The 26,931-nt window shown below is 39.4% G+C and overlaps 1 protein-coding gene across 2 annotated transcripts in view; it reads left to right on the forward strand.

Annotated features, from left to right (window-relative positions):
- Window positions 1-862: 862 nt before the first annotated feature.
- POLR3A (RNA polymerase III subunit A) overlaps window positions 863-26,931 on the forward strand; it is a 50,608-nt gene continuing 24,539 nt past the window's right edge. For both annotated transcript variants that reach the window (XM_030568594.1, XM_030568595.1), the window contains exons 1-18: window positions 863-1,058; window positions 2,401-2,536; window positions 3,445-3,582; window positions 5,224-5,395; window positions 8,404-8,558; window positions 9,799-10,038; window positions 11,740-11,902; window positions 12,127-12,263; window positions 14,717-14,820; window positions 15,499-15,640; window positions 16,206-16,346; window positions 18,019-18,088; window positions 18,699-18,826; window positions 20,735-20,873; window positions 22,748-22,912; window positions 23,164-23,336; window positions 24,811-24,922; window positions 26,093-26,211. In XM_030568594.1, coding sequence (XP_030424454.1) covers window positions 1,015-1,058; window positions 2,401-2,536; window positions 3,445-3,582; window positions 5,224-5,395; window positions 8,404-8,558; window positions 9,799-10,038; window positions 11,740-11,902; window positions 12,127-12,263; window positions 14,717-14,820; window positions 15,499-15,640; window positions 16,206-16,346; window positions 18,019-18,088; window positions 18,699-18,826; window positions 20,735-20,873; window positions 22,748-22,912; window positions 23,164-23,336; window positions 24,811-24,922; window positions 26,093-26,211 — 2,478 coding nt within the window. In that variant the 5' untranslated portion in view covers window positions 863-1,014. The remainder of the gene's footprint in view (window positions 1,059-2,400; window positions 2,537-3,444; window positions 3,583-5,223; window positions 5,396-8,403; window positions 8,559-9,798; window positions 10,039-11,739; window positions 11,903-12,126; window positions 12,264-14,716; window positions 14,821-15,498; window positions 15,641-16,205; window positions 16,347-18,018; window positions 18,089-18,698; window positions 18,827-20,734; window positions 20,874-22,747; window positions 22,913-23,163; window positions 23,337-24,810; window positions 24,923-26,092; window positions 26,212-26,931) is intronic.

Here is a 26,931-nt window from a genome sequence, read left to right on the forward strand (position 1 = left end):
ACCATGGATTTCAGCTTCAGGGTCACTTAACTGAAGAAAAGACTATCTATAGAGCCTAGTCAGCTCTGTCTTTAAACAGTGGAGAGGGGCAGGTCCCCACCCTTTCTTCTGATGCCCTCAATCAGCACAGGCTAAGTACAGTTCTACTGCCCTTTACTCATACAATAACAACAACAACAACATTTCATTCCCCCCAACCCCCGCATTCAAGTGATTTGTAACCCAACCCCAGCCAAAATCTATCACTTGGGCAACACAGTTTTGTTTGCTGGATACCTAGGAAGATTAGGTGTGACTGTAAATACAATCTGGTCCTGAAACCTTTCCCCCTCAGCCATAGCTCATCACTAGCTGTCAGGGAGAGCTCATTTAGACTTTGCTTACAAATCATCATTTGAAATTATTAGGCTGGCCATCACCAAAATGAATGCACTGACACTGTCATAAAAAACAACAGCTGTATAAGGAAGCTAGTCTATGTTCATGCTTTTCAAATCTATTTACTTTTTCAGATACACATATTTTATCATATACTGTAAATGCTTTTAAAGTGTGTATTAATGTTTCAATTTCAATTCAATTTCCAAACAGTCACTAAATTGGCATGTAACTAGGTCACAAAACTGAAGGGGGGTGCTGGGGAAATTCGGGAGAAGGGAAATAACTGTTTCGGCGTCTACAATAGTTGATCCCATCCGATCCAGCCCTGAGCAGCCTGAGCGGGCCTGCCCCTTGTAGCCAGCAGGTGTCGCTGCAGGGAGCGTCCGCAGCGTTGCAACTCGCTGTGCGCTGTTCCTCAGCTCCCCGCGCAGCTCGGCGATGCCTCTCCTTGTTGGCGGTGGGCGGGGCGAGGAGAAGGAGGACGCTGAGCGGCCGGTGCCGCGAGCTCTGCAGTGCGGCGGGGGGTGCGCGCAGCTCCGGCTCCGGCTCCGGCTCCGGCTCCCTCCTCTCCCACCCTCACCCCCCCCCGCCTCCCCTCCGTGCGGGCAGTTCCCGCGCCCCGCCGCCGCCATCATGGTGAAGGAGCAGTTCAGGGAGACCGACGTGGCCAAGAAAATGTGAGAGGCGGGAGCTGGGGGGCGCCGACTCGGGATGGCGGGGGGAGGGCTGTGCCGCTGGAGGGGGGAGGGGTCAGACCCAGGTCGAAGGGGGGCCTGTGCCGCTGGATGGAGGGATTCAGCCCCAAGGATGGAAGGAGTGTTTGGGTGACCACCTGCAAATACTGATTTATGTTTGTGCCTTTCTAAAGAGCACCTGTCTTTGTGCTCCAAGTGCATATGATAGTGCTTAAGAATTACAGCAACATTAATGCATAATCGTAACTAGCCAGGGCTCCATGGTGGGGCTGGTTTATCTGGTTAACTTTTGTGTTTTAAATAGGTATTTAAACAAAAAAAAAGCTGATCATATCAGGTACGTAGCAGTGTTGGTGCATTGGTACATGTTTCTAGTCTGATATTGGGATCAGCTTAATGAAAGTCAGAATCAGCACTTCTGAGCCTTTGGGTCTTGTTGGCCACGGTGGTTTCCAAATTATTTTATATAATGTATTTGCACGTATTCTGGTGGTTTGAGCATTGGCCTGATAAACCTAGAGTTGTGAGTTCAATCATTGAGGGGGCCATTTAGGGATCCAGGGCAAAAATCTACCTGGGGATTGGTCCTGCTTTGAGCAGGGGGTTGGACTTGATCAAGGGTAGGCAGCCTATGGCACGTGTGCCAAAGGCAGCATGCCATCTGATTTTCAGTGGCACTCTCATTGCCCTGGTCCTGGCTGTCGGTCTGGGGGGCTCTGTGTTTTAATTTAATTTTAAATGAAGCTTCTTAAACATTTTTAAAACCTTGTTTACTTTATATACAACAATAATTCAGTTATATATTATAGACTTATAGAAAGAGACATTCTAAAAACATTTAAATGTATTACTGGTACGCGAAACCTTAAATTAGAGTGAATAATTGAAGGCTCGGCACACCACTTCTGAAAAGTTGCCAACCCCTGGATAAGATGATCTCCAGAGGTCCCTTCCAACCCTGATATTCTATGATTCTGTATAGGTGGGCTGGTTTAGTTAGAAAAGAAACCAAACACTGGTTGATTAACATGGGGGCAGAGTGGGGTTGGGTGGTGCTCCTTCCCTGCCACCTGTGAGGGCTGGTCCTGGGCTCTGTCATGACCCCCTGAATGATCCTATGGGTAACTCACAGTTTAGGGACCACTGCTCTGTAGTCTGTTGATGATCCTTAAATAACTATTAGCTGTAAAGCAAAAATCTAATACACAGACTCATGTTTTTTTCCCAGAGATGGAAGTATAGTTTTGCTTTGTCTTTATTTTAACTCAAATTAGCTTTTGGTATATCTTTTTAAAATCAAGTTTTGTAATTTTTCATATTCTAGAAGCCACATCTGCTTTGGCATGAAATCTCCAGAAGAGATGCGCCAACAGGCTCACATTCAGGTGGTTAGTAAGAACTTGTACAGCCAGGACAACCACCACTCTCCACTGCAGTATGGAGTACTGGACCATCGTATGGTAAGGATCATTGGTATTTCTTGGTTGGTTTTGTTTGTTTTTTTAGTGTGGAAATATTTTAAACGCTTATGAACAATGCTGAAATGAAAATTGAATTCCTCTGTACAGCCACAGAACCGGTGTGCCTGTGCAAGGTTCCACTTAAACTACATGAGCTGAAGAGAAATAAGGTGGTTATGTCTCCTTGGCTCTTCTGCTGAAATTACCAGTTGCAATGGTGTCTTGTGATACAAGCACCTTTTCACTTGGAATGTGACTTGTGCATCAAACATTTCACACTGTTGTACAGATCAGGCAGACTCACTTTTGAGGCTGGACACACATTCCTCCTCATGCTTTTCACATGACCACAAAATAGCCACACTCCCTGAGGTACAGGGCAGACATACCCAGAGTGTGATTTGCTGGTTGTATAGACAGCAGCATGGGTTTCAGCATGTGCTGTCAGTGCAAGTATGTACTCAGGGGGATCAGGTGGGGTTGTGCAACCTGCACTGAAATCCACGCTGATATATCCTTGCTGCTGTTAGCAACCTAGCCACATTAAAGCTAGTGTTGATATAGCTGCACAAGCTGCAAATCACATCAGCTGTACTGTGGACATACAGTTAGTACCATGTCACTGTAATAGTCTTTCCAGATGAATTGGGCTGAATGAGCAGGAGCAGTGCAAGATGCTCTGTTTCTGTGGAGATTGGATGTTGCATATGATGCTTTAAGTGTATTACCAGCTCTTGCTGACTGAGAACAAGAGTTCAGAGTTGAAATAATCCAGAAGTCTTTCATGCAAGTGTACAGAGAATTGTCCACGGGCATGTTGACTGATTTAAGAGCAGCTGTGGTAGCTTCTTTTGTTCTCTCAGTTTGGTAATTGCAGCTATAATGGTTTTGTGTCATTTTTTTCAAAGGGTACCAGTGAAAAGGACCGTCCATGTGAAACATGTGGGAAGAATCTAGCTGACTGTTTAGGGCATTATGGCTACATTGACTTGGAGCTGCCGTGTTTCCATGTTGGGTACTTTAAAGCTGTCATAGGCATCTTACAGGTAAAATAATTTTCCTTAATTGGAAGGGACAGAAATTCTTATACCCAGTCTAAGGAGAGAGAGAGAGAGAGGTCAGAAAAGCTGAGGATTCACTCCATTTGGATTATCTCTCTGGGAGCCATGAAAGAGATAGTGGTATTTTATGTAGAACACTTTGTACAGTCACTGGTACAGAAGCTGATGTAAATGATAGGTTACAGACTATAGTTAATAGTTCTGCAATTTCACATTTGAGTTCCTTCAGAACTCTTGAGTGAATACCATCTGGTCTGGGGATTTATTACTGTTTAGTATATCCATTTGTTCCAAAACCACCTCTAATGACACCTCAATCTGGGACAGTTCCTCAGATTTGTCACCTAAAAAGAATGGCTCAGGTTTGGTAACCTCCCTCACATCCTCAGCCATGAAGACCAGTGCAAAGAATTCATTTAGTTTCTCTGCAATGGCCTTGTTGTCCTTGAGTGCTCCTTTACAATCTGAATAGTCTAGTGGCCCTCATGGTTGTTTAGCAGGCTTTCTGCTTCTGATGTACTTTAAAAATTTTTTGCTATTTAAAATTTGGCTAGCTGTTCTTCAAATTCATTTTTGGCCTTCCTAATTATATTTTTACAGTTCATTTGCCAGAATTTATACTCCTTTCTATTTTCCTCATTAGGATTTAACTTCCACTTTTTAAAGGATACCTTTTTTCCTCTCAATGCTTCATTTACTTTGTTTAGCCACAGTCACATTTTTTTTTTGTTCTCTTATCCTGTTTTTTAATTTGGGGTATTCGTTTAAGTTGAGCCTCTATTATGGTGTCTTTAAAAAGTTTCCATGCAGCTTGAAGGGATTTCACTTTTGGCCCTGTACCTTTTAATTTTTGTTTAACTTCATTTTTGTAGTCCCCCTTTCTGAAATTAAATGCTACAGCTGCTGTGGTGTTTTCTCTGCCACAGAGATGTTAAATTTTATTATGTTGTGATCACTACTATCAAGCAGTCCAGCTATGTTCACCTCTTGGACCGGATCTGTGCTCCATTTAGGATTAAGTCAAGAATTGCCTCTCCTCTTATGGGTTCCAGGACTAGCTGCTCCAAGAAGCAGTCATTTAAGGTGTCAAGAAACTTTATTTCAGTATCCTGTCCTGACATGACATTGTACCCAGTCAATATGGGGCTAATTGAAATCCTGCATTATTATTGAGGTTTTTTTAGTTTTTATAGCCTCCCTAATCATTTCAAAGTCACTGTCACTGTCTGGTCAGGTGGTTGGTAATATATCCAAATATTCTTCTTCTTAGAGCATGAAATTATTATCCATAAAGATTCTATGGTACATTTTTTATTCAAAGTTTGTCTCTTAAGTGATGCCAATAAACTTAAGTTGTCTCTTTGCATGGACATTTAATTTCCTGCAGAACTTTTCTTAAAGAGAGCAAAGATTTGTTCTGTTGTCCAGAGTTTCCCAACTTGCTCCCATCTGTTGGGCAGTGTGCTGTACTTGGGTTCCACCACTAAGGCAGTGACATTTCACCCCTGAAACTGCATGTATAACTGTGTGTGAAGAACTGTGGTATTCTTCCTCATAATTTGTCCCTAATCACATATTTATTTCTCACTAACAAAAGAACAAGGGTTAATCAATTGTTTGTTTTAGATGATCTGCAAGACCTGTTGCCGTATCCTGTTGTCCTCAGAGGAGAGAAAACAGTTTTTGGATTACCTGAAGAGGCCTGGTCTGACCTACCTGCAGAAACGAGGTTTAAAAAAGAAAGTCTCTGAAAAGTGCAGAAAGAAAAGCACCTGCCCTTATTGTGGTGCTTTCAATGGTGAGTGTAGAAACTAGCAGTTGGTGGTTGGTATTTAGCATGATTGCTTTTTTTTTTTTTTTTCCACTAGTGCCCAGCCTGTGAAGAGCATCACAATGTTGTGTTGTCTTTTCATCATTCAACAATCATCGATGTTTTTTCTAGATCTTAACCTACAGCTGACACTTAAACATAGGCTAAAACCCAAAAACCTTCTTGAGTGTACTAGACAATTGTTCAAAGCTGTGCTACAAGAAGTGGCATGAATCTACCTGATGACTATCCTATTCCTGCAAATATGAAGATTGATAGTCCTAATTTTGACCTAAATAAAGAGCCTGTTGTTCATAATTGTGCTTAGTCATCTTTGTGAAGCCTAATATGCTGTTGACCGTTTCCTGCAGTTTGTAAGCCCTCGTCCAGACTAACCTGCGGCATCGGCGGGTTAAAATCGATAGCTCGGGGATCGATATATCGCGTCTAGTCTGGACGCGATGTATCGATCCCCGAGCGCGCTTACATCGATTCCGGAACTCCATCAATCCGAACGGAGTTCCGGAATCGACACGGAGAGCCGCGTACATCGATGCCGCGCCGTCCAGACTGGTGAGTACCTCGATTTTAGAAATTCGACTTCAGCTACGTTATTCCCGTAGCTGAAGTTGCGTATCTAAAATCGATTTTAATACCTAGTCTGGACGTGGCCTAAGTCAATAATACTTAGCATAGAAGTGTTCCAGATGGATTTACAATATTTGCAAATCATACTGATATTTGATTCATTGGTCAGTTATTGGGTAGAAAACCTTATGTGATTTGATTTTTTTTCTTTTTTCTTTTTTTAAGAAAAAAAATGTAAGTCTCTTGTGACTACTCAATACAAAATGAGTAACATTGCGGTTAAGTATTGTTAATATTACTATAGTATTACAGCTTTGCAATTTTATAGTGACAATCTGATTTAGAATAGTCAGCATTTGAGTTCTCTTTAATGTAATGTGTCCAGCAACCCTCACTGTTTGTATTGCGGTAATAACTGAAGGTCTCACTCAAGAGGACTGGGGCTTGATAGCACTAGTAATGTACAAATGCATAGGAAGGCAGAGATTTAATAAGTGTGTTCCAATCCATGCATTTAAATCTATCTTTTTTGTCATGAATGCCTTCGTGATGTTTGTGAACATGTCTTGTAGCTGTCACTTCTGGTAACATTAAAATCATGTTTTTGTGACCATCTTTTTTTTTTTTTTTAAATTTCACTTCCGTTCCAGTATGGTTTTTGGAAGCTAATATTTCATGACTGTCTAAGGTTAGAGAGGAGTTTTTTACATGAATTAAAAGCTACATCTCTTAGCCAAGCTTTCAGATGATACAAAACTCTCTGAAGACCTGCTAAAACCAAGGCTTTTAAAAGTTGTTTTGAAAATAACTTGGGAAGGGAGGGAGCAAGGTAGTAGTCAAAATGTAATTTTATTTCTTTAAGGTCTAGTGTGTCTCAGCTTCCTAGGGTAGAAATGAATACCCTGTGCTATTGGAAAAACCAAAAAATACTTGCTTTCCAGCAGTGTAAACATTCAATTTCAGCTATTGCATAAACTGCTATGTCAGACTTAATATTATCACTTGTTCCCCATTTTAGCAGTATTGAAGTCCCACACCTTGTGCAAGTAAAAATCAGTCACTGAAATTATACTTTAGAGCCTGTTTTCCCACCTCTAAAAAGAAGGTAATATTTGCCTTGAGTGTGTTGTAATGAACGCTTTTACAACAGCTCAAAAACATGAGGCTATGTTTTGGGGTCAGCTGTGTATATGTGGGGTTTCCTATATAAGTCAATATGTAGAGTCCATAACAGTTTTTGAAGCTAGATATGGTCTTAAAAAACACTGCAAAAACTTGAGATAATCTTTTAAATTCCTTTGTGTTATGTTCCGTCATCCAGAGACACAATATATTGCTATTCATCTTGCAGAACCATCTATTTCCTTTAACACATGCACAGGAACAGGTTCTGAAAAGATGAAATGCTCATCAAATGAGCATCTCAATCTGCTGGACATGCAAAAACATTTTAAAAAGAAAAGAAAAACCTCGTCTGCGTTGTGAAGGTTTGGAGAGGTTAATTGAAGTGGTGGGGAAGTAGGTTAATATAGTTCAGTGGTTCTCAAACTTTTTTTTACTGGCGACTGCTTTCACACAGCAAGCTTCTCTGCGCCCCCTCTTAATAAATTAAACACACTGTTAAGTATATTTGACACCATTATAAACGCTGGAGGCAAATTGGAGTTTGGGGTGGAGGTTGACAGCTTGTGACCCCCCCCATGTAATAACCTCATGACCCCCTCAGTTTGAGAACCCCGATATGGTGTCCTTTTCCTTCTGGGGTCAGATGCTCACATGAGTCAGAAGTGGAAATTTGTTTTTCGGGGGATTTCTTGTTCTTTGAACTTATTCCAACTAATGCAGCATCTAACTGATTTGGCAGTTATTGTTGATGCTTTTGTGTTTTATTTCCCAAATCGGTTTATGCTCATTTTCAATGAGCATAGGAGAACACAATTTGAGAGGACTAGCTGGTTCAAGGACAGATAACGGTTATAGTGTCCTGCACACTTAAGTCACTGGCCACTCTGGATTAGTAATGATCAAAAGTTACTATCTGAATGACTTATGAGTGAAATGAGTTGGTGCACTCTGATCCACTTCCTAGTGCAAGACCATCTACATTGCAAAAGCCCCATACTGCTGCTGAGGAGAGGTTGAATGGACATGTCGAGTGAGCCACCCTCTCATCCTTAGAAGTAGTCCAGGTCACAGCTGAGATGCACTGAACAGGCAATGTGGGGAAACTTTCATTGCTGCGGCTGTTGCTCCTCCTGTTCTGTGAACAGAAGCATCTGGTATCTAAAGGTGACCAGAGCCAGCACCTTCCCCTAATGCTATGTTCACTAAAAAAAAATTTTAAATTTTTTTTTAGAAGAATAGCTCAAGAAGTGGTGGGTTTTTTTAACAAAATTGTCTTCTTGTAGGTACTGTAAAGAAGTGTGGCTTATTGAAGATAATCCATGAGAAGTACAAGACCAATAAGAAAGTGGTGGATCCAATAGTATCCAGTTTCCTTCAGTCCTTTGAAACTGCCATAGAACATAACAAAGAAGTAGAATCCTTGCTGGGGAGAGCTCAGGTGAATTAGTGTGTCTACCAGTGCCTGTTTTGACAGTGCTTAAATTTTCTGCTAACTTTAATACATAAATTCCTGAATGATGAGCTGAAGTATTTAGTATAGGGGTAAAGGACTAGTGCTGGTCCAGCCTTTGGATATGTGGAGAGGAGAATTTGAAGAACAATTACCATACTACCTGGCTGAGGGAGATGTTAATGATTTCTGCAAGGAGCAGCATCTTTAACCAGTCAAGTAATTGTGGAACACAGTTTCCTGCATGCAAAAGATAGGGATACTCCTGGTATAGGATCAGTGGCAGTCCGTGAACAAAACTGAGTGGTGAAATCATGGTGACAGGAAGCAGAGAAGAAATTTAGGCTACTGCAGACTATCTCTGGGGACAGTTACCTTCAGTCACTGTCTTGAATATTTGTAATACTCCATAAACCCTACCTATGATTGGAAGAGCTGAGAACTGAACAGGAAGGAGTGACCAAAGTATAGTACAAGAATATATATAGTTTTCGTGGTTTTGCTGAGCTTGGCATTATATGTGGGTTTTCCCTTGGATTTTAACAGGTCACACAGTTCTTGGTATGGATGTTTGGAAAATGCAAATAGAAAACATTGTGATACAGAGTTTGTGTCTCTCTCTAATTGCAGTAGGGCAGCTTTATAAAGACAGGCATTTCTTGCCGGCTTTGTGTTTATTGGTGAATTGTGAAATGTCAGCAATGTATTATTCTTCAATCAGGAAAAAAAGGTTAGGTTTAGCAAGTTATTTTAAAATTAATGAAATTATGTAGGATATAATGCTGTAATCTGTGACCTCTACTAATTGAAATTGGTGGTAATTATACCTTACTGCAAGCATGTTATAAGATGATTACATTGCTTGGCAAGTAATGATGAAATACACTATTTCCAGTTTAGATTTCTGTCTCTAGATTAGTTGTTACAGTAGTTAGTTTTCTATAGCAATACGAGTAAGAGGAGAAGCTTGAGGGAAAGAATCAATGAGCCAGAGTTTACTGGGACTGCAGTTCTAAATAAACAAACCAAAAGACACATTTGTTTTTGTTTGCCTTTAAGAATAACTTCCTCTACATATGGTTTTTTGTTTTGTTTTTAAATCGACTTTTTACTTGAGCAATTGGCAGAGAAGGGTGGCAAATGAAGTAAACACTATTAAGCTGTAGCCAAAAATGAGCTGTTATGCCCTTGAACGTTGCAATATGACTTTCTTCTTTTAATTTTGTAGGAGAACTTGACTCCTTTAATGGTGTTGAACCTCTTTAAAAGAATCCCAGCAGAAGATATACCTCTGCTTCTGATGAATCCAGAAGCAGGAAAGCCTTCAGACTTGCTACTGACACGACTCCTGGTACCTCCCTTGTGCATCAGACCCTCTGTTGTGAGCGACTTGAAATCTGGCACCAACGAAGATGACTTGACGATGAAGCTTACAGAGATAATTTTCCTCAATGATGTAATCAAAAAGGTGAGCCTGCCTGCCTGCCTGCAACTGCTGCTCTTTTAAAAAATAAATAAATAAATAAAAGGCTGTATTGGACTGGGGGGTAATTGGTTTTACTTTACTTCATTCTGACTTCAGCGTAAGAAACAGCTGCAGTATTTGGCCCTATGTGAAATGGCAGGGAATGGTGGACTCAGATTGAGCTTTCTCTTGGTGTTACACCAGTGTGTTAGTGACCTGCTAAACGTGGACTGGACTAATTGCTTTTCCTGAAGTATTCTCATTATGCTACATTTAGCATGTTTTGTGATGACTGTTGCCCTTGATGGAAGCACAAGGAAATAATAGTTCATAGGCCCAGAAATTCACACATCCTTCTTTACCCATATGCTTTCTTATTTTATACCTCTCTGTCTCTCTCTGCCAGGGAGGGCCTTCCAGCTTCCCTTCTGATGTGTATGGGAGCCTGTCTTTTTTTCCTCTTTCTCTACCCCATCACTCTTAAGAATTCAAGTCAGTTACCATTCTTGCTTAGTTAAGGACCAAAAGGGATGCTGGAGCTAGTCAAGTCTGTCACCTAGTTGGAAGGGCTGTTGTGCAGCTCAGCAGCTTTCTTTTTGCCCCAGGCTAGTATTTCCCAGACTTCTGAAAGCTGATCTCTCCCTCTCACTTCTTTCTACTCTTCCATGTAGTCTTCAAAGCCTACCCAAAATGAGTAGCTTATTGGGCTTGTTTGCATGTAGAGTTTCACCAATTTCAATTTTTTTTTTTAAACCACTGAAAAAGATTGTCTGCACACTGGTTTTTGGGTTAAACCAGATTTACTTGGGTTTAGTTTAAATTGATTAGGAACAAGTTTAAGTTAAAATAGAAATAAGTGATTAATGCAATGCAACTAAATCTGTGAAGAAAAGTGCATCGATAAAGGGAGTTAGCACTCATTTAAATCAATGGGGCATTTCCCAGCTCAGAGCTATTTCAGCTGTCTGCAAACTCAGGCAGACATGAGTTATATTCAGGTCGTGCTTCCATGGTTGTATTTCAACAGTAACAGCTAGAAACTTTTTTTAAAAACTGAAACTGGAGAACAATTGAGAAGCTTGTTCACCATCCCCCAAAAGTTAGTCCTTTGTATCTCCAATTTTTCTCCCACATTGGGAAATGCTGCTCTAGGTTGTGTGTGCTGTCTCCTGGGAAAAAGAGAAACTAGCACTGAATTATAACCTGTTTCTCTGCAAGATGTTGCGCAACAGAACTATATCCTCAGATTGGCTTAACCTGTTGTTCCAGCTTGATTTCTGCCACAGAGATGCAGGAATGAAACCTTGAGTGATGGTCTTTGCCCAGAAGAGGGCTGAACACAATGGAATTTTGTTTGCCACCACTCTAAGTTAATTGTTTAATGAATCATGTCTCCACAGCATAATCTTTGTATTATACATTTAAGTATTAAAATGGTCAGTCAATCAAACAAACACAAATCCTTTAGTTTGTCATTAATCAGAAGCTGATTTTGCCAGAAGGAAAATGTGTGGTGCCAACTCCTGCTCAGTTACATCCGTGCAGCATTCACACATGAACAGAATGTGGCCCACTGTTCCTTATAGTGAAGGTGCCAATGTCTTGTTGATTTAGTGTGATGCAAAGCTTTCTGAAAAATTTGTTCAATGCCAATTTTGTGTGTCACTAAATTTGTTTTGTGAAATGGGTAATTGTCTTGTTTAGCATAGGATATCGGGAGCCAAAACACAGATGATAATGGAAGACTGGGACTTCCTACAGCTGCAATGTGCCCTCTACATTAACAGTGAGCTCTCTGGAATTCCTCTTAACATGGCACCCAAGAAATGGACCAGAGGTTTTGTTCAAAGACTCAAAGGGAAGCAGGGTATGTCTAAATTCTTCCTTTCCCACCTCCCAAAAGTTTTTTTCATTGGTTTGTGTTTTTTAGCCAAAACGGTTGCCATTGCACAGTGATCAGGTCAGTGTTTGTAGATCAAGCTAGCAAGGCTTTCCCTGTATGATGTGCCTACTGTGCTGTATTAACACTTTTTACCATTTTGTATAAGGGTACTGTTTTCCCAGCTAGTTTTAAGTTGCTTTATTTGTTAGGTCGGTTTAGAGGCAATCTGTCCGGAAAGCGAGTGGACTTCTCAGGCAGAACAGTCATTTCACCTGACCCCAACTTACGAATAGACGAAGTGGCTGTGCCTGTTCACGTTGCCAAAATATTAACATTCCCTGAAAAAGTAAGTAGTGTAAAACTGAAATTCTTTTCATGCATTTTTCTGCATTGTCCATTGTGGTATTCAAATCACTGGAGAAAAAGGGAGTCAATAATGTGCGCACGCATGCACACATGCACACACAATGGCATGCAGCTTCAGGTACTCAGTGCGTCCAGTCAGCACCAGAAGGCCATAGTGGCATAGGTTCATTGTCCATTGTAAAGCTGACTTCTTTCACGAAGCAAGACAATGGGAATGCTTGATGCAGACTGTGAGGAGGGAGGCCTGAAGGGACAATCCTGAAAAACAACGAAGTTAGTTTTGCCCAACCCATTTTAAGTTTTTGTACAACTTCATATATGTTACTGGGTGTCAGAATGAAAACTGGCTTTGTATGTATTTCTAAAAAATCACGCCTTTCGCATCTTACACTTTCTGTGATCGTGTCTGTACTTTCTTTTCTCATTGCTCTGATTGTGTACCACAAAATAGACCTAGCTGTGTAATGAGGTTGAGTCAGCTTTGCTAAAGAAAACTGTTCACATTTCTTCTTTAAAATTCTAATATTACTTTTGTGTTAACATAGACTTTTTTGCATTTTAACTAGGGCTGTCAATCACAGTTCACTCATGCGATTAACTCGAACTAATCGCCATTTTAAAAATCACGATTAATCACACTGTTATTGATAGAATACCATTTATTTAAATATTTTTGGATGTTTTCTACATTTTCAAATATTTTGATTTCAGTTACAACACAGGATACAGAGTGTACAGTGTTCACTTCATATTTTTTATTACAAATATTTTCACTGTAAAAATGATAAATATTTTCAATTCACCTCATACAAGTACTGTAGTGCAATCTCTTTATTGTGAAAGTGTAATTTACAAATGTGGATTTTTTTTGTTACATAACTGCTCTCAAAAACAAAACAATGTATAACTTTAGAGCCTATAAGTCCACTCAGTCCTCCTCCTTATTCTACCAATCACTAAGACAAACAAGTTTGCTCACATTTATGGGAGATACTGTTGTCTGCTTCTTATTTACCGTGTCACCTGAAAGTGAGAATAGGTGCTTGCATGGCATTTTTGTAGCTGGCATTGCAAGGTATTTGTGCCAGATATGCTAAACATTCATATGCCCCTTTATGCTTCGGCCACCATTCCAGAGGACATGCTTCTGTGCTGATGACACTCATTTTTATTAAAAAAAAAAAAAAAAAAAAAGCATTAATCAAATTTATGATTGAACTCGGTGGGGGAGAATTTTATGTCTCGTGTTCTTTTACATCCACATTCTATCATATATGCCATTAACATGAAAATCTCGGATGATGACCCAGCGCATATTTATATTAAGAATACTTTCACAAAAGATTTGACAAAACACAAAGCTGGTACCAGTGTGACACTTCTAAAAATAGCTACAGCGCTCAGGTTTAAGAATCTGAAGTGCTGCCCAAAATCTGAGCGGGCCAAGGTGTGGAGCATGCTTTCAGAAGTCTTAAGAGATGCGGAAACCACAGAACCCAAACCACCGAAAAAGAAAATCAGCCTTCTGCTGGTGTTATCTGACTCAGATGATGAAAATGAACATGCATCGGTTCACTGTGCTTTGGATCGTTATCGAGCAGAACCCATCATCAGCATAGATGCATGTTCTCTGGAATGGTGGTTGAAGCATGAAGGGACATATGAATCTTTAGTGCATCTGGCACATAAATATCTTGCGATGCTGGATACAAGGTGCCATTTGAATGCCTGTTCTCACTTTCAGGTTATATTGTAAACAAAAAGCGGGCAGCATTATCTCCAACAAATGTAAACAAATTTGTTTGAGTGATTGGCTGAAGTAGAACTGAGTGGACTTGTAGGCTGTAAAGTTTTACGTTTTTATTTTTGAATGCAGTTATATTTTTATACATAATTCTACATTTGTAAGTTCATCTTTCATGATAGAGATGGCACTACAGTACTTGTATTAGGTGAATTGAAAAATACCTTTTTTTTCCCACCATGCAAATATTTGTAATAAAAAAAATAAAAATAGTGAGCACTGTACACTTCGTATCCTGTGTTGTAATTGAAATCCAATATATTTGAAAATGTAGAAAACATCCAGAAATATTTACATGGTATTATTGTTTAACAGCGTGATTAATTTTAATTGCTTAATAGCCCTAATTTTAACATAGATCCCAGCATTTTTAGAGAGCTTTTCAAGCTTTCCTCTATTTGTGAATTTGGCCAGCAAGCTATGCATTCCAGTTCACTCAACAGTCTTGCCTCCGTAAGATCAAGATTGGCTTGTATTTTTCTTCTCTTCCCCTTCCTCCAGCAGCTTAAAATATGAGGGGACAACTGCCATTAAACTTATCCTGAAAATCTGAAAGCACAAACCCAAGGAATAGCAAGTGGTGTTTAAAATGTCTCGCTTGTTTCTAACTGGTAAAGTCCATGTTGCAGGTGAACAAAGCTAACCTAAATTTTATGAGGAAACTCGTACGGAACGGTCCCGAAGTTCACCCTGGAGCTAATTTCATTCAACAGAGGCACACACAAATGAAAAGGTACTTATCTGTAAAGGTTCACGTTCCACCTACCACCACTACCTGATTTAATTGTTTGAAGTGAAATCAGCAGATTATCATCATTGGGACTCGTCCGTTTTTTTGTTTTTTTTGTTTGTCATCTTCAATAAAGGATATAAACAATATTCCATGACCTAAAGGTAGCTTGTGCAAGCAAACATGACCATAGATAAATCCTTCTGTTAGAACATTTTGGTAGGCATAGATTCATTGTCATTGCTAGTAAGCGACGGTTCGATTGCTACATGTCAGTGACATACCCCGTTTGCTGATAACTTAAAACTAATTAATAAATTTTCTTTAAGAGAGTTGATTTTTCATGAATATCCTGTGTTTGCTGACTGCTCCGTGTTTGCCATGGAGAATGATGTAGCTATTTGCTGAGTTAACATAACTCTACTGTATCCTTGATATTAAACTGACCTCAGTCCTTATTTAAAACTTTTATGAAAAACATTGTCCCTCAGTTCCACTCAGTGACAGAGACACTGTTAATATTTAATAAACTTGAAGAACGCATGTCTGGTTCAAAGTGACCGTCACTGGAGACTTCTTAAGAAATCAGAGTACAAATAAGAGACAACTAAAGAGCATCCTATATCTTTGGGGGGGGGTTCCATGAGATTTTGACTCTATTGATGTGTGTTTTATTTCAAGGTTTTTGAAATATGGAAACCGTGAGAAGATGGCTCAGGAGCTCAAGTATGGTGACATTGTAGAGAGGCATCTCATAGATGGCGATATAGTTCTGTTCAACCGACAGCCCTCTCTGCACAAGCTGAGCATCATGGCTCACATAGTGAGTATACACACAGCCGGGCTATCATGTAACTTTAATCTTTAGTGGTTTAGTTTTGTTTGTTAATTTCTCACTCAAACTGTGTTGATTTTTTGCACCTTAAAACACTACGTGGAAATGATCCAAACAAAATAGTTTTGTGCTTGTGCATAGGAGTCAAAGTGAAACCGAGCAGTCTTTTATTCAAATTCCACTGATTTTACATTTGTGCATGTATATATGCATATCAGTAGTTGTAAAAATAAAAAAAAAAAATGCAGTGTTATAAGAACCCTAGTATCTAAGAACATGCTGCATCTTGTACTTTGCAAGTAATGTTGCAGGGTCAAGGGGTTAGTAAATAAATTCGCTCAGCTTTGGTTAAGTGACTTGGTAAGCCTCCACCAGTTACTGTGTAAATTAAAACAAGTAATGAGATGTATCATCTCGAGTCTTTTTATATTTTAAAAAAAATGTAAAAGCACAGCTTGCAAGGAAAGCACTCTCAAAACTTGTAGATTCTGGAACCTTGTAAATTTGATGAGATTCACTGTGTCTGTGGCATCACTTCTTATCTCTCTTGCAGGCGAGAGTAAAGCCCCACAGGACCTTCAGGTTTAATGAATGTGTCTGTACACCATACAATGCTGATTTTGATGGAGATGAAATGAATCTTCATCTTCCTCAAACAGAGGAGGCCAAAGCAGAAGCACTGATTCTCATGGGGGTAAATGGAGTATCTTACTGTCTGGCTTGTGGTAGTGTGATAATGCATTTCTGTATGAGCAGCACCCTGTATTTTTCAGTTGCCAGTGAGAGCTGCATTCTTCAAGTAGACCGCTTGACAGCTTCAAGAGACCAATGCTAAATTCTGCAGCCAACTGAAATATTCTGTGCTAGTGTTAAGGCACCTTCAGAAAATTGTTTGTTTGAGGCATCACAGTGATACCTACTTAATATCCCTGAAAACGTGGTTTGTTCTGAGTGCATTTCTTCCTGTAGTGACATGCTGCAGAAATGAGGGGCTTTTGCTGTGGAACGTATTTTACCTTATGCCACCATACATAATCTTCTCCCAACTGATAAGGCAACAGTGGGGCAGTGACTTCCCTTTTCAAAAGTAAGTTAGGACTTGATGCCCGTAGTATAGACATGGCCTACAGCAGGATAACTACAGCACCATAGCTATGCTCCTGTAACCCCCAGTGTAGATGCAGACTGTTCCTACAGTTTTCAGTCACTGTAGGAACTCCATATCTCTGAGCGACAGTAGCTAGGTTGATAGAAGCATTCTCCGTTGACTTATCTGTGTCTACACTGGGGTTTAGGTTGGCATAGCTGTGGTGCTCAGGTGTGGATTTTTCACCACAAGGGCTGTTGGTATCTAGACCAAATTTTGAGTGTAAACCAGCCCTTAGGAGCCAATTGAGTGTTATGTAAAGCAGTGGCAAGTGCATCTGAGAAGACCCTACTGGGGAGACTCATGCTGTACCCTGACATTGGCTCTAGATATATGGGAGATCACTAGCAGCTACTTCACCTTCAGACTAGCAATTACTCATGCTAGGGATTGAAGTTTTGTAGTATGTCTCCGATATCTTCAGGCTGCCAAGACTACAGCCATACAGGACCCAGATCAGATTTAAGAAATGAGGAAGTAGCCAATGTAGGCACTTGATGAAACAACAGATCAATGACCTGGTCATCAAATTCACAACTTTACAAGAACCACCAACAATACTATCCGTTGTACTTGTAATTTGACTAATGACTTGACCTATCAATTCAAGGACTGTCAGTAGAAACTCTTCCTCCCCCTCTGACCAAAGATCTGTTACAGTTAGACTCAACAGTCTTGCTAATGAGCCATGTGACATAGGTTTGTTGTTCATCTCTCTCTCTGGTTTTACTTGTGTGTTTGGGAATCGACCTTTCCTGCATCTGTCGATTTCACCACACACACGCGCGCACGTGTTTGGAAAGTAACCTCCCAAATGTGCCAGGGTTGCCTGACATTTTTTTTCTATGAGTAAAACTTGTTTGTATATATGCCAACCCTCTGGATCCCCAGATCTGGTGGCTGGTGCTGAACACACAGGTTGCAAGGGAGTATGTATCTCTCCATGTCTTTCCCTAACCTAATCTATAGCTTAGATGTGTATGTGTATTAGCTGTAGGGAGAGGATAGGGTCTAGAACTAGGGTTTCCTCCAGTTTACAGGATTTGTCCCAGAGTAAATCCTAACACTTAAGGTATGGGATTGGGCCTTTAATGTTTGTTACAAGCTCTGCCTTGAAAGGTCTGTTCTTTCAATTGTATTGCAATAGTAATGTATGTTAAATTAATCTTCTCTACAGAATATTTCAGGTATACTCATTTTTCATTCTTGTGTTCTACAGACCAAAGCAAACTTGGTAACACCAAGAAATGGAGAGCCTTTGATTGCTGCTATTCAAGATTTTCTTACAGGTCTGTATGTAAAGATCATTTTAGAGATGTGTTTGACTTAAATGTTTCTTGTTTTGAAAATCAATAGTGTCCCATATAAATTTATAAATGAACTTTAAAAAAAACAAAAAAAAAAACTTTTGCCCTGTTGAAAGACGTATCAAAATGGGTTCCCTGACTATGAAGCAATGAAACTGATGCTTCACAGGGCTTTTCAGTTATAATTGGGCATGAAGGGGTTACTTGTACCAGTAGGGTTAAAAAAAATGTTACCTTTAAGTTAATGGTATCACTTATGTGTCTGCAAGGTTATTTAATGTTATAGGAAACGTCCAGAGGGTATATCATTGGCCAGAGACTTCATAAGGAAGAGCATGTTTTGATAGCAATTCTCAGATGGTCTTTTAGACTTTAAATCTAATAGGAGAGAAAATAATTTTTTACATTTATAAATTGCTGGTACAGGCTTTCATTTAAAAATCATAAGTGCAGGGAAAGAATTTAGAGCCAATATTACATCTGCATTGCTGTCATCTGTATCAAGTGGATAACATGGTCAGAGTAATGCATAACATGCAATCATTTTAAATTTTACTTCAGCCTGTCAGGTTGACCTTTTTTCACATTCCAGGTGCCTATCTTCTCACACTAAAAGACACCTTTTTTGACCGAGCCAAGGCCTGTCAAATTATTGCTTCTATCCTGGTTGGCAAGGATGAGAAGATTAAAGTTCGCCTTCCACCCCCAGCAATCCTAAAGGTGTGTGGTCCTGTTTAGTTTTGTTTTTAAACTGTTGCAAAGATTTTTGGCTCTGATTTCTCTTGCACGTTATGTGTACTTGACCCATTCTCACAGCTGCCAAAAGACAGAATTTTAGCAACAGTTGTTTTTAGAGTGGTTACTTGTGCTGTAAACTTATTGTGCATGGAGATGGAGAAAGAAGCAGGGCTTGATGCTGCTGCTTTACCTTCACAATAGATCTTGCAGCATGCTTTGAGGATTATAAGTCAGGGCCATGGGTAGCGAAAAGTGGTGGAATCTAGGGAGAGTAACTAGAACTCTGCAACCTGCCTGTCTTGCTGCAGTATGCAATCCATCTGCCCCAAATCATTAGTGCTTTGGCTCTCCACTACACTGAGTCAGCTATGCGTATTGGCATGATGAGGGTTCCTTATGGTCCTGCTGCCTCAACATACCTACTGTGGCTTGAAAGAGGGGAACTGTAATCTGATATATTTGAGCAAGCTCCTTAAACCGGAATATAGATGCAGGTGAAGTTCTTCACAGACATGAGGAGTTGGAATGCAGCAGGTGATTGTCCCCTCAGAGCCTATACTTTGCAAATTCACTGACCCCAATCCTGATGGGATTTCACACAGGAGTTAGTGGGGGCTGCATGTTGGTGCATCAGTACTCGAATGGATCATCTGGTACTGATATTTTAGCTGCTGCCACCTCCATGCATTGAGGAGTCCTGTGGATTCAACACAGATGGTTTTAGTGAAAAGGAACTTGATCCTCATCTTTCCCATTCAATCTCCTGCCCCCCTCCCCACGTTCCTACTGACTTGTCCTCAGCTCCTACACCACAATACAAGTAACACCATGGGGAGTCTAGAGCATTTAAGACAGTGGAAAACATCCTAGGGACCCTGGGGGACTTTTAGCGGGGTAGTGGAGCTTGAGCTTGGGGAGCAGGATCAGGGATGGAAGAAGTGGAGCTAAGAAGAGCTCTGCTCCACAGCTGCCTATGGTCCTATTTCATATTCAACTGCACAATCTTCATTCTGATGACATAATTAAGTTTATAACATTGTGTTTATACATCACCAGTGTATATGTGTCCAGAGAAAAGTCATGCACTTTTTATTGTGATGTAGAGGAATTTTTGAGGTATGTGTTCTGATTATCTACTTAATCAGTTATTAAGTAAATGACTTGCAAATGAACATGTGTACTGATACCTAGAGTGATCTTAAAATTGATACTCTCCAGCACATGGATATTTAATTATTAATGTGTTCAGAGGATAGGGGAATTGGAGCATCCAAGGATGATAATCATCTAAAGCAAAGATCAAAACGTTTATGAGAAGTCAGTTTTGAGGTGAGCTAAAGGTTTTCCTTTGTAACAAGACACTGAGTCTGACGATAACATTTTGCCAAATGTTTTAGATGTTTGTCAGCTGCTTATATTGGCTGGCTGTATTTCATCTGGGTCAAGTACACAATAATGTGATCTCTAAGCCAAATGCACACTTATTCACAAAAGTGCTGTATATTGAACAAGAGAAACCAGATTTACAGCACTGTAAATGCGGAGAATGAGGTGAAGCTGGCAATCATCTACATTATATATATATATATTTTCTTTATTTCAACCAGTGTCAGGGACTTGGCGGTGTGGAGGGGGTAGTCATTCATTTGCACATCTGCCCTCTGTCCTTCATCCAAAAATATTTAAGTTCCGGTTCCTTGGGGTAGTGGGGTTTCTGTTCTCACTTAAGTGAAAAATGGCAGATATCTCCACAAACTGACTGGCACAGGTTGTTCTGTCAAGATATTAACCACAGTTTTAAAGCAGCATATTGAAGTTGGCTGTTTTGGTACTATAACCCTATCAAAAACATTCTGACTGTTTCTGATTGTTTCCCTTTGTTGCCTTCAGCCTGTAACCTTGTGGACAGGAAAGCAGGTCTTCAGCCTCATTCTGAAACCTAGCGATGACTGTGCTGTGAAAGCGAATCTCCGAACCAAAGGAAAACAGTACTCTGGCAGAGGGGAGGATCTGTGTGTCAATGATTCTTGTGAGTGACCTTGCCTGCTCAACTGCTCCTCAATTATGAGTTCATAACAAATCTGCGCCAGTGACTACTTTTCTGTTACTGGTCTGTAACTGAGTTCACAGCAGGGAAATGTGACTGAAGAAAATGCTGTTAAATGCTATTTTTCGCTGTTAAACATGAAAATGCAAGTAAAGTATGCAAGAATGTGACTATTTGATTCACATACAAAATAGGCAATTTCTCAAAAGTTGGTGTTTGCTAAGACACAGAACACTACAGAAAAATCGTGAATTTTATTAATAAAATATTTATATAGCACTTAACTTGTCATGACACCGTACAGAGATTTTTAAAATAAAACAGTCTCTGCCCCAAAGATCTTACCATTTTAAACTTGACAAATGCAGAACTTGAAGCTAGGCAAAGGAAGGCAATAGGGAAAGTGGAAATGGGGCAGAACAGAGTCGCTGTTACACATCTGATATTATTAAACCAGCAGTCCATAGCTAACCACTTCTGTAACCAGAAAAATCCTTCCTGTGTTTGTTTTAGTGAGGTTTTTATCCCATGCCCCTGCCACCTTTTTCTTCACCATGAACTAGCTGCAGGGGAGCAGAGCAGTGTAAATCCAAGAAAATTCTCCCACCATTAGGAAGAAATTGCAGAGGGATGTAACAGGCCTTAGAAGATGGAGTGGAAACCCCAGTTTCTTGGAGTCGTCAGACTCAGTGGAAGTGACAATCCATCTGAGTTTCTTCAAAGCTAGTGCTGCAGTCTTTAGCATACCTGTTCTTTTGTGAAGCAACAACAGTCCAGTCTGGAAAAGGTCTTCTGCAGGACCTCATGAAATCCCAACATGGCTTTTGCAGTGTACTCAGTCATCAGTGAATGTCAATGGCTATTATTTACTGTTCAGCAAGTAGGTTTTGTTGCATCCTTTTTCAAAAAAAAAAAAAAAACAATAAGTTGGGTCTGCTGGTAATGATGCCTGACCCACATAGCTATGCCAGCGTAGGTCCTAGTAAAGATGCAGTAACGCCAGCAAAACTGCTTTCACTGGCATAGGTTGTTTGACATGGGGGAGTGGGGAGGTTGTTATAGCAGGTTACTACCCTTTACAGGTATAGCTGTGTCCGCACTAGGAGCACTTAATAGACCAGCTTACCGATTCCTAGTGTACGTGTAACTATGGTGTACCTTTACTGAGTCAGGACAATGCAGTGATTTAAATCCATCTATATACCCAAGCCCTTCCTTGAATGTAGCATATTGGAGTTGGAGTGCTCACGTATTAAATTGCTTACTTTCTAGTGCTGTTGTGTCCAATTACTGACTTGTTCCCAAATAAAATAACTCTCTTCAATGGTTCTTCGCTTACTATAGTTATTTAATATTTTTATCAAAGTTAAGTGTGGCTTTTGGCTGGGAAACGGCTTGCACTGATTTGCCTACTGTGTTTTAAACTGTGAACAAAAATAGACTAATTTAAGATGTTGCTCAGAAGATTTAAAATTGCTTTTTATCACATTTAATTCTTTTGTGGGAGTTAAAAAATTAAAATGTGCAGTGTTAAGGTTGCTTTAAGTTATGGGCTACTGCTGTTCTTAAAAGAGAATCTGGCAATTGAAGCATTTACCTGGGGAAAGGATGGGAAATAGACTTAAAAATGTATGGGAAATGGAGTTGCAGGGGAAGGATTGTTTTGGAGATACTTTCACTGCATCCTCTTTATTCAGTGTTCTGCTTCTACAGGCATAATGTGTGTGTTTGGAGGCTTTTTTGTTTTGACAACCCACACTGTTATGATTTAAACTTTATTAAATTACTAGTAACCTAAGTTAAGCTCTTGGTCTCTTTGAGTGTCAGGCTTTCAGTATTTTCCATTGTGCCTCCAGATGTTACAATCCAGAATAGCCAGTTGATGAGTGGCAGTATGGACAAAGGAACCTTAGGATCTGGATCCAAGAACAATATCTTTTACATTCTGCTGAGAGACTGGGGGCAGGTAGAGGCTGCAGATGCTATGTCACGGCTAGCCAGGCTTGCTCCTGTTTACCTCTGTAAGTAACCTGGGAGGTGCCTTTCGTTGTAGAATATTTTAATGTAAAAATCCAGGAAGGTTTCTATTAAAAATGTACCCTGTTTAGAGAAGGAAAAATCATAAGATACTAAGTTGATGGAAATGGAGAAAAGTGCACCTGTTCACAACTTTGTCTTGACATATTTGCAAATGCCATATAATGGGGAGAAATTCTGTGATAGTTATCTGCTAAGAACTCAGTGAACTGAACTTTTTTATATTTTACTGTAGCTAACCGTGGGTTCTCAATTGGGATTGGTGATGTAACTCCAGGACAGGGACTGCTAAAGGCTAAATATGAACTTCTGAATGATGGCTATAAGAAATGTGATGAATACATTGAAGCTTTGCGCACTGGTAAGCTGCAGCAGCAGCCTGGCTGTACTGCAGAAGAGACATTAGAGGTGAGTGGTGATTCACTTGTAAAAATAGTGTTCAATATGAGTGCCATGCACTCAGGCCAAGACACTAAGGTTTATTAAATCAAACCTTTATTTTAACTAAAAGAATACCTTGCTTTACAAATACTGTTAAAGTATGAAACAGCAAACATACGGAAAAAAGCCATGGCTAGTTAACCTTCTCCTGGGGCTTAGGGAGTCGTCATGGATTTTTCTTAACGAAGCTCTGACTGCCCATTTTATTAAACATCCATATTGCATATTCATTACTTAAAATTCATGACACCAGTGTTGATTGGAAGATAAGTATCTTACGTAACTCATACAATACTCATGTGCGAACTTTAATTGGCATGTAATTTTCTTTTGTTTTTATGGTGGTCTCTTCTCTGGTTGATTGTGCACTATTGTGCATATTTTGGCCAGGTCACTTTGACCTGTTTCTCTGCATAGGGGTTTTATGGGACCTTCCAGTCCATTTTTCTAACTGCTTTTGACAACACAGTTTATAGATACATTATTCTTCAATTTAAGCACATCCTGTTTTAAAAATGTTGTCCTCTGTCCTATATAGCTGTTGTAAACAAATTTACTTGATGACAAGATCATGTGAAGCAACATTTCGCTCGTGTCAGGCAAGCTGCAAACTAGGCCAAAGCCAGCCTTTCTTACAGACAGGACTGTTAAAAAATAAGTCATCATACCAGCCTATTACAAGATAGGAGTACTTGCGGCACCTTACTCCTGTTCTTTTTGCGGATACAGACTAACACGGCTGCTACTCTGAAACCTATTACAAGATAGTGAGGTTTGATTAATAGATTGTAAAATATGCAGTGGGTTTTAAATATGACTGTTTGTTTGAAAACTAGGAGGAATGAATTGTTGTACTTAAATATGTGCCTAACATGAAACACCTGGGTAGTCATGTAGAGGTCATCTCTTTAACAGTTTCAAGCCTTGATCCTCTTATCTAGTATATTTCTAGAAATGCTCAATCACTATTTTTCTTAAGATTTATAAAACTAAAATAGGATCTCACTTTGCTAGTCATCAAGTCTGATGCTGGTCACAAAATGCAATAGTTTCGCCATACTTGTCAAAGTAGAGTTGTAATAAGATCTCTTGTATTTGGTGCAAGCATTACATTTAGTAATGTTTATAGAACATATATAAATAGACTTGACAGATGAACAAAGTTCATTTTGTGATGCAGTATCTTTTATATACATTTGCTTACTGTCTTACTGACAATTTGCCAGTCTATAGTGGGTCTCCAGTTCTGTAGTTCATTTTACTAAGATTCTCGTGCATTTCAAAAAGCAGAGTTTTTTCTCTTAATGCTCCTGTTTGCGTTTTTGATGCTATTTTTGACTTCATACTGAATACTACTGAAGGTTTTTTGGTGGCTAGCCTTAGTATACTGCTATGTGCATATTTGTTACTAATACTAAATATCTAAACTCTCTGATTCTAGGCCTTAATCCTTAAAGAACTCTCTGTGATCAGAGACCATGCTGGCAGTGCCTGTCTCAGAGAACTAGATAAAAGTAACAGTCCCCTTATCATGGCTCTCTGTGGTTCTAAAGGTAAGATATTAGTCAAGTTTTGGAATTGTGTGAAGTTGCTGCCTACATAATTTGCTCTTAATTATTTGTTCTGCCTTTGTGTTAATTATTATGTAGTCTGTTTTGTCTAAAACATGCAGTTGTGTAAGTGTTAGATTTGTAGCATGTAGCATTGCTATCAATTCTTTTTGAGAGGGTAAAGCTAGCTTCTTTTTAAATAAACTGGTAAATAATCACACTCCGTTTTATTTAGATGTTTGTTACTCTACAATAAGAGCATCCATCCAGCACCCTAGGTGCCCTTGGGAATCTTGTGGAAATACACAAATAAAGACACGTTAATTACCCCAAGGTTAAATAACCCAGCAAAAATATAAGTATGTCAGAAAAAGTAATCATTGGGGAGACTTTCCACATCTATTATCAAGTCATTCCATGTCATGGTCTGTTTTCCTGATCTCTGCTTCCACAAGATCAGTTGAATAATTGTTTTTCTTTTTTTGTTTGGATGTTGTCTGATCTTTGCCATTAATTTCCTATGTGACCTTGGACAAGTCAATTGCACTCTCTGCTTCCATTTCCCCATCTGCATTGGATAGGTGTAATACTTCACAGGGGTGAATAAGTTTTATTAATATTTAAATCACTTGGGGATCTTGAAGTGAAAGTGATAGCAAGTTTTATGGTGGTCTGCTTGTTTTCAGAAGGAATTAATCAAATGATACTATGTCTGTAGAAAAAATAAAGACTCTGAATTCAAGATGGGTTTTTAACGCAGTTGATATTGCATCTGTCAACAGCAGAAGAGATGTTGAACAATGAAATAATAAGAACTGTCATTAACAGACATGGATTATATGCTGTTGATAGGTTAACTTGCTTGGTATTTTTATTATACTAAGGTCTATAATCAAATAAGAATATCATAAAGATCCATGATCCACAGAAAACTAGATTCATTGATTGACAGAGGGGGAATTCCTTGTAGGGATGACTTTAATTAATTGATTAATTTTTGGCCTGTGAATGTAAATATGACTGAATAAGAGAAGTAACTGAAGAATTGAATTAATTGACCGATGCACATTTAAAACATATTTTAATGACTTAGTAAGTGGTGCACCATTCATCTCGTTTGAACAAGCATCCTTTACAAAGGATTACTAATTTTGATGTCTCCTGTTTGTCCAGGTTCCTTTATAAATATATCCCAGATGATTGCCTGTGTAGGACAACAGGCTATCAGTGGGTCACGCGTGCCTGATGGATTTGAAAATAGGTCTCTGCCTCACTTCGAGAAGCACTGCAAGGTCAGTAGCCTTGCACTAAATTAGATTCAATGAAATCCATCTGTGAACTGGGAATAAGTTCAGATGAGTCATTACTCGGTCCTTCCATTAGTGAAGGACTACCTCCAAGGGTAACATCATAAAGTTCAAGTACAATATTTTGAATGAGGAAGTAGGGACAATGAGCTAATGCTCTTTGCCTTCATTTATTTTCAGGAATCTTCATTAGCCTGAACCTTAACAGCTGAACTTTTAACTTCTGGTTGCCCTTTTCTGCCAAATAGTCCCTTCCTTGAAATATTTAAACAATACTTTAATATGTTAAATTAATATTTGTTGAAATAACTTTAAAATAACACTGAGGAGATATTCATGATTCTTACATTGCTTACCAACAAGATTCTTGTAATCTTTGCCTTTTTTCCTTTCTTTTGAATACTGATTCATTGCACTAATGTGTGTCATGGGTGCTGTGATGCTGGTTTTGGTTTTTATGATGGATTTCAAGAATTTTAGTGCATGTGAAGTATATCCACTGGGTCACTCTGGAGTCTGAATTTCTCTGTAGAACAGGTACAGCATGACAAATAGTATTGCTAACTTTATATCAATGTTTCTCAATCCTGTTGTGCAGGGACCAGTTTCCAAGGTCAAGAGTCTAGAACTGTCTCCACGTTAATACAGTCCTATCTGAGACTGCCAGTTAAAATAATGGTATCAATTCATTTCCTAGTAAAGAAG

This window comes from Gopherus evgoodei, chromosome 7 (assembly GCF_007399415.2).
Source record: "Gopherus evgoodei ecotype Sinaloan lineage chromosome 7, rGopEvg1_v1.p, whole genome shotgun sequence".
NCBI classification, from domain to species: domain Eukaryota; kingdom Metazoa; phylum Chordata; order Testudines; family Testudinidae; genus Gopherus; species Gopherus evgoodei.